We start from the raw sequence: 7421 nt of genomic DNA, 5'->3' as shown, positions 1-7421 counted from the left end.
CATAATCTCAATACGAAAACCCCGTACCTCATAATCTAAATATGGATACCCTAGCTAATATTACCACTAACGAAAGACCCTATTTATTACATGTACATTAAACAGATCACTTATTTGGAGAGCATCATATTATACCTTTTTTGATCCAATGTTCTTATTAGATGGAGAGCAGCGAGTTTTCGGGAAGACTCCTTTAGGTCCAAAGAATACAAAGATCATTGAGAACAGTACATTTTTTCATTTTGGTTTTTAATGAGCGATGAATGAAGGGCCAGGTATTGAGTATACAGTTGTGTGCTGTATACAGTGTGTCTATGTACATACATATGACATTCAAACCGTTAATGATTAGCCGATTAATTATTGTTTACTTTCTCTCTCCCTCTCTGTTTAATAAATTAAATACTCGCATTAACAAGTGAACTTACACGCACACCTCAGATTATCTTAATCCTATAGTCTAGATCATATACGAGACTTGTCCAATGTAAGATTAGTTTCCTAATATGTCAACCGCCATTGCACACAAAGTCAGAATTTTCCAAGGTGAAACTTGTTATAATTTCATCTCTCTGGGAACTTGATGGACTGGTAAGTTGATAAACATATTTTTTCTGTATCATTTCCAAAACTTCCTATCAAAATTATACAATAATATACAGGTGTTTTTTTTAAACTAAACGCGCATTCTAAAAAGATTCAACTGCCCAATCAGCCAATGTTATATTTACTTTTACACATTAAATATATACATAGTACACTTGTGTTTTAGGAGTTGATTCACGTTTAGTTCCTTATATGGAGATGATTCCCTGGGAGATACACATCAATGGCGAGAGGTGCGCTGTGGATCCTTGTGATAGTTACATGTATTATTGTCTATCTCCAGCATGCGTATGGTAAGTTTAATGAAGATTCTTAAGTTGACAAATCCGAGGCTTGTCGAATCTTTGCCCGAGGGCTGTGACTCCCCGTCTCAATTCAAGGTGGTATTTTGTTTTACCCCTTTGACTCATATTCATAATGTCATTTTGACGTTACATTCGAAATAGATTGTTAACGTAGCATCATTGTATTGTTGTCGTGATGTCATACAATTGTTCTGACAGGGAAATATCCCTACCTTAATATTAGGATACGACAAGGCTATCTCACAGCAGGTGAAGTGTGGATACGCCTGTCCAGGGTAAGAGAAGTTGTTTTCTCTCCAATCAGAGAGAAATATCAACACTTCTGGTCTGCGAAATAATATGTTAGTCTTACTCTTAGACAGACGGGGGGATTATCCTGACTTAACAATTGTATGATGTCACGTCAACAATGCACTGACGTTACGCCGACAAAAGCAAATCACGGAAGATAGAAATGATGAAATTAACGTTTGCATGTCATGAAATTACCACTTGTATTTGATGTGGGGAAAAATAATCCTTCCTCACTATAAAATAGAAAAAAAATAACCTAAGGGGTAATATTCTAAAATGTTTCTTTTTAACTCCATGTTAAGATAACACATTGAACTTGATGATTGATAACATCTTTCCCCACCTTCGGGCTCAGACATTTAAGAATGTTACACCTTGTGTTGACTTTTTTTTCCATCTCACCCCTTAAGCGGAGAAAGTTGTTTTAATCGACAGCAAAAACACATACATGTGGTAATAAGAACATTTAGATAATAGTGGTTAAATATTTATGTAGTGATAAGATTAGCAAACAGCAGTAAGACATATTTGAAAACAAAACCAACATTATCATTTTTTGTAACTGTTTGGAAACGTTGGAATGTTGTTTTCGTCTTGATAAGGTATATAATATAAGGTACATGGCGTTTGAATTGTGATTTGCAGGCAGCCGGGTCTGTGATACACAGGTATCAGAAATAGAAGTGAAAAAGGAAAAACAGCGTCTGGAGTTTCCAAGCAACCAGAACACAAGTGGCAAGTAAGTACCGATATCACAACAATAACACGTCATATGTGTTATATAGTGTTTAGATATCCCCATATACGTAAAGTGTATATATTCCTTACGTTGAATTACGTGTAGTGTATATCGTTGATAGATTTTCCTCTGTTCTCCCCTACCATAAAACAGCTCGCACATTACATCGTACCGTGCACAGTCACCTCAGGATTTCGTTAGGCAGTAAGGTAATATCTGCACATGTCAGTGCAGATCTAAGTAAGTATGCTTTCTGTATCGACCAACTTAATCTGAATATATTCTTTGCATCAAATTTTACGTGATTGTTTTATTGTTGTACGTGCTATAATCCTGGCCGAAATACTAATGTGTAGAGGAAAGGGTCAACTTCGCAGTTACACATTAGAAGGTGCCAGTGGAGGAGTTCATCACGGCTACTGAATTAGCCTGTTCAAAACTCCCATACCACGAAGCAGAGCAGAGCAGACCTTTATCACATATTTCCAAACAGATGAATCTTATTGAAGATATGTGGTACATGTTGCAAAAAAAAATCGCTTTTTTTTTTTTTTTCCCTTTTTTTTTCCGAAATGTCGATGGATCTGTTTCGTTGAGCAACAAGAGTGATTTCTTTTCGCATATATTTGAAATAAAACAAACAGAATAAAACAAAAAAGAAACCTCGTACTCTTTCAATTGTGTTTACAATGCTACATTTGTTTAATACTATATGCTTATGATATTGCTGCACATCCTTGGGCAGTTGTACGTTTTACATTTTAGTCTGTGGTCTTGACCAATATTTGCATATGCTATCCTGACGTCTCTTAGTATTCATGTCCCTTTGTCACTGACACTTCAAGCCATATCGGTCTTTTCATCCATTCTCTGCATGTTATCGTGTCTGCAATAGCTCAAATAGTTCAAGAGCTGGTGATTCAAGTTTCTGTCTCTTGTAAATTCAGTGTCTACCACTGCCGATGGCGACTGACCACCGAGGATGAGAAGTATACCATAGAGGTAGCGATGCAGTCCGTTTTTATAGGTCATCAAGTTAACTGCTCCATGTCCAGTCTAACGGTATATGACGGTACGTTTCCCCTTGAAACATATCAATACTAAATGTTACAGAATACAATTAATATGTAATTTTACCGCAATTTCATTTGTAATAGATAGTACCATAATAAGTATAACACATACACACCTAATACTAGTATACACACTACAGTAACACAATAGCCAGAGCTCCAAAAACGTTCACGCATACACTTAACGCATACATCTGGCACACAGGGGAGGTCGTCCTTAAATGACCATAACTGTTGATAGGACGTTAAACAATACTAAACCAAATTAAACCTTGTGTTTTACACCTCTGTCATTCACTAATTTATGTCTGTTGCTGACAACTATAACGTAATTTTCTTTTCATAAATAAATAAACATACTCATTAAATCCTTTCATTGTTTTCCTTAATGTAAATTGCTTATCCCATCTAAACCTCAATTAAGAGAGCCGGAATCGAACAAGTTTTGCCAAATGATACCAAGAAATTAAAAATGATTCATTTTTCATGATATTCACATAATAACCTTACTAGCATATTTTAACACATTTTCCTATGTTGCGTCATTAGGTCATGACCCGTCAGACTTCCTCCTCCGACAGGAGTGCAGCAACAGGACAGAGCAAATGGTGGTCAATAGTTCAAACGAGTACGTCTACATCGTGTGGCGGCTTCCTGAGGGATTGACCACGTCCAATACATTTACACTCTGGTATGCCGCTTTGGACAACGGTGAGGGCGATTATTAAAAGCAAAAATACCTTCATTTATGTTTTGTATTATTATTCATTTGTTTGAAATGTAATCTTCTGTTATGTTTCAGACGACAAGACCCACCGTTTTACAAATACGACGGTTGCTGGTGTGATCGCGGGGGTCATTTTATTCATCATATTTACTTTGTCCATCATCATGGCTGTCATATGTTGTTTAAGGAACAGATCACAGACGGAGATACGAAATATGCGACGGGAAGATAGTACAGCATGTTAGCAGAATCCATGGTGGAATATGAAAATATCATTGTAACTGGTCCCTTGAAGAATAAACAGTGATTGTGTAACTCTGACAATGGAGACACTTTTTGACGTCAAAAATCGGTGTCATCCATCCCTGCAAGATATTTTTTCTTAGAAATACGCCTGTTTGATAGATGCCGAGCTATGAGTTCGTGAATTCTACACAAAATGATATAAAGTCTTCTAATAATTGTTGCATTGCTAATATGTATAGCATCAAAGTGTCCATGATGTTTGCTTTTTCCGTTTTGAAACATCATTTTATACATCCAATGATTGCCTTTTAGGGCTTATTAGAAATGCTCATGAAAAATCACATTTTCATCTTGGGTTAAACTGCATTTTTAGTATAGTAAAGTTACATATAAAATATAATTAAAGTTTGAAATACATCTTTATAAGGTTATGCAACACATTTTCGTTCGAACATTATTCCATTCCGTTAGCGCATCTTGGAGAATAGGTCAGGTAACGGTACATGTAGTACTGTTAATATTACTGCACATTTGCTTTTATTGAATCATGCAAACATTTTGAGTTTGGTACTGTTATCTAGTGGCACTGCAACTTAATTGTAAATCTTTAACAATACATTACGCTTCGTTATGTGAAATGGAAGTGCTGTGTGAGGCTGATTCGCAAGAATGAGTTCAGTCCAGAAAAAATAGCGATTTATCAAATTTAGGCTTATGACGAGGTCGAAGAATGGGAAATATTGAGTAGTTCTGAAAAACTAAAACGTCAGAATGGTTGAAATTCCTCACCTGATATATCATGCAGAAGAAGATAAAAGACAGGAGATAACTTTCAGCAAGTGATATAACAGTCAAACTGACAAACGTTTCTGTTTTCTGACTTCTTTGTACATAATACCACAATTCTTCACACGATTTTGTTATCAGTGCATTGAGGCTAAAGCTTTGCAATGTCAGCAGGGGTGTCGTTGATTGATTTAAACAGTACACTGCTACATGAACTGTAAAAATGTGGTATTTTACTAAATTGTTTGTCATGAAGTATGATATTTCCCTGAATTGTTCAATAATAGTCACTGACTGTAGTGCCACCAGTGTGACAGTAGTTTAAATGTTGTAAATATCTTGGAGTTGTCAAACACATGTTTTTAAACACAATGTCCATTCAAACGGTATTTACTCTTATTCAAGTGTTTTTCAGTGTTCAATATGGTTATTATGCAGATGTAAATACCTTTATTATCATGGTTAATCGTGAGTCCAGGGTAAGAACCGTCTGGAGAGAGCGAGAAATGTAATGTTTTTGCAGAGAACGTATACCCTTCTAGGGTGTATGGACGTCGCCATTTTGTGAACTCTCGTGACCTCTTGAACTGTGTCAGTCGGGGTCAATTGAGTGTTTATTCTGTTGTGTATTGAAAGTATTGGAAATACGGGAATTGTTGGAAATATGGGATGCGTTGGAAGTATTGGATTGCGAGTCAGAGAGTGAATAACGGTACGAAAGAGTTGTAGATGTGGATACTATGAAATACTATATATTAATGTTGATTTGTGAAGTATTTTTCATACAAGTGCCAAAGTAGATCGTCTTATTTTATTTGGGTTCAACGGGTACTACGTTGCCAGCAACGGGTGTGGCGCCGTTACCTCTTCAGAGTCCGCTGGGGAACGGGTGTTGCCCCGTTGAGCTCGTGCGTTGACCCGTCGATGTTAGTGTTCTTACCAGGGGCGTAGAGATTCCTTGGGGCGTTGGGAAATCAGTTGCGATCGGATATTCTTAGGGGATGATTTTTTTTGAGCTGCTGGTGGCTACTACACTTTTGGATCGTTCCAAAACCGTGGAGCTGTCAGTATGTTTGGTTTGTAGGATAAGGAAAGCAACTCGTAGAATAGAATATGGGGATGGACGGGAGATTTTAGTTTCTGTTATTATCGAAACTACAGTAGGGATAAATAGACTTGTTTTGTCCCCTACATATATCAGAGGGTTCTGGTATCCAGGGTTCAGACGTAGTTCTACCTTTATTGTACATCATATTGATGAGAGAATATGGAGAGAGTCAGTAGAATTGTTGTATCTGTATCTTTGTAATTTGATATTGGGTTCCTTAATAAACAGTAACCGTAAAGGTGTGCGTAAACTTATCTTATGCTTTCTGGTTCTTCTTTAGTTACTTAGAACTAGTCAGTCATTAGGTACTTGGTTTGGAAATACCATATAATTTCCTGGGGGCTTGTCATAAGTGACAGTTTAGAATAGTCGTGCTCTCCACGTAAAGGGTTGAGCCAGGGGCGAAGACCGTTACAGAACAAGAACAAAAACAGAGGAATGTATTGAAATAAAGTTTGCGAGAAATCCCTGAGAAATGTTGTTGATAAATCCTGACCTCTGTTATTAATTGTTGTTTAATTATAGTATTATGTTTATTTATTGAATATCGGTAACGCAAAATTGTGGCAGTATTAGGTCAGATACTGTAGTATATTAGCGAAACAGGTGTTAAACCCATTCTAACCTTGTGTATCTAATTACGTCTCCGTATACTTTTAGAGTGTCGTATGTATGCTCATGGCTCTGTTCCTTGATTCGAAACAAATTCAAAACAAATATCAAATTTAGTTTTAGTAGTTGAAACGATAATTCGATGTAAACAGCTTTTAACCTTTTATTCTGCTGGAATAAGGTTTTTACCCTGCAATAGAAAGTGTTGAAAATAAATAGTGTTGAACTCTTAACAAAAAATGTTAAAACTTATTATTTATCGGTATGTAGTTGGATTAATTTTATTATCGATTTTTTTTTCTTTTTTTTTAATTAAGACTTTTACAAAGAAGGTTATGAATATGATTAAAACCTTATCAGATTAATTGCATAATCTTCCGTCTGACGTTCATATCGAGTTTTCATTTTTGGGTGACAATACAAAAATGTTCATTGATGGGATGAAACATCAATCATATCATCAAATGTAAAATCTACCAATCAATTCGAAAACTTACTTTTATTCCTCCATCCTCGCAGTAACCTAAAGTAATCTCACGATTTCGTCCATTTTTATGACTATGATTATTGGCTTAGTTTATGAATTAAAGCATGTTTTATAACTTAGAATTTGTCAGCTCTGATGTATTAAAACAATGCATACTATCACCTTCTTTTTAAATACGTGTGTGAACAAAACTCGAAGATACATTCATCCTATAAGTTGAAATATAGTGATTTAAAGTTATATTTAGTGTTATGATTGTTATATTTAGTGTTATGATTGTTAGATTTAATGTTATGATTATTAGATTTAGTGTTATGATTGTTAGATTTAGTGTTATGATTGTTAGATTTAGTGCTATGATTGTTAGATTTAGTGTTATGATTGTTGGATTTAGTGTTATGATTGTTAGATTTAGTGTTATGATTGTTAGATTTAGTG

At 35.5% G+C, this 7421-nt stretch overlaps 1 protein-coding gene across 1 annotated transcript; it reads left to right on the top strand.

Annotated features, from left to right (window-relative positions):
- The first annotated feature begins 514 nt into the window (after positions 1–514).
- On the top strand, positions 515–6138 carry LOC110457413. The gene is made up of 6 exons (XM_021508681.1): positions 515–591; positions 773–899; positions 1851–1944; positions 2892–3016; positions 3567–3728; positions 3820–6138. Exons 2-6 carry the CDS (start codon positions 830–832, stop codon positions 3987–3989), a joined length of 621 nt encoding a protein of 206 aa, XP_021364356.1. The 5' UTR covers positions 515–591; positions 773–829; the 3' UTR covers positions 3990–6138.
- The last annotated feature ends 1283 nt before the right edge of the window (positions 6139–7421 follow it).

The sequence above is a fragment of the Mizuhopecten yessoensis genome, unplaced genomic scaffold (genome assembly GCF_002113885.1).
Source record: "Mizuhopecten yessoensis strain PY_sf001 unplaced genomic scaffold, ASM211388v2 scaffold1147, whole genome shotgun sequence".
In the NCBI taxonomy this organism is placed as follows: Eukaryota; Metazoa; Mollusca; class Bivalvia; order Pectinida; family Pectinidae; genus Mizuhopecten; species Mizuhopecten yessoensis.
The sequence above is the reverse complement of the archived record's forward strand: the minus strand, read 5'-3'. Positions and strand labels throughout refer to the sequence as shown.

Coding starts and splice junctions, on each gene's coding strand:
- LOC110457413 (XM_021508681.1), top strand. CDS start 830: ATGGCGAGAGGTGCGCTGTGGATCCTTGTGATAGTTACATGTATTATT. Junction 1,945..2,891: donor AACCAGAACACAAGTGGCAA/GTAAGTACCGAT, acceptor TTGTAAATTCAG/TGTCTACCACTGCCGATGGC. Junction 3,017..3,566: donor CAGTCTAACGGTATATGACG/GTACGTTTCCCC, acceptor TTGCGTCATTAG/GTCATGACCCGTCAGACTTC.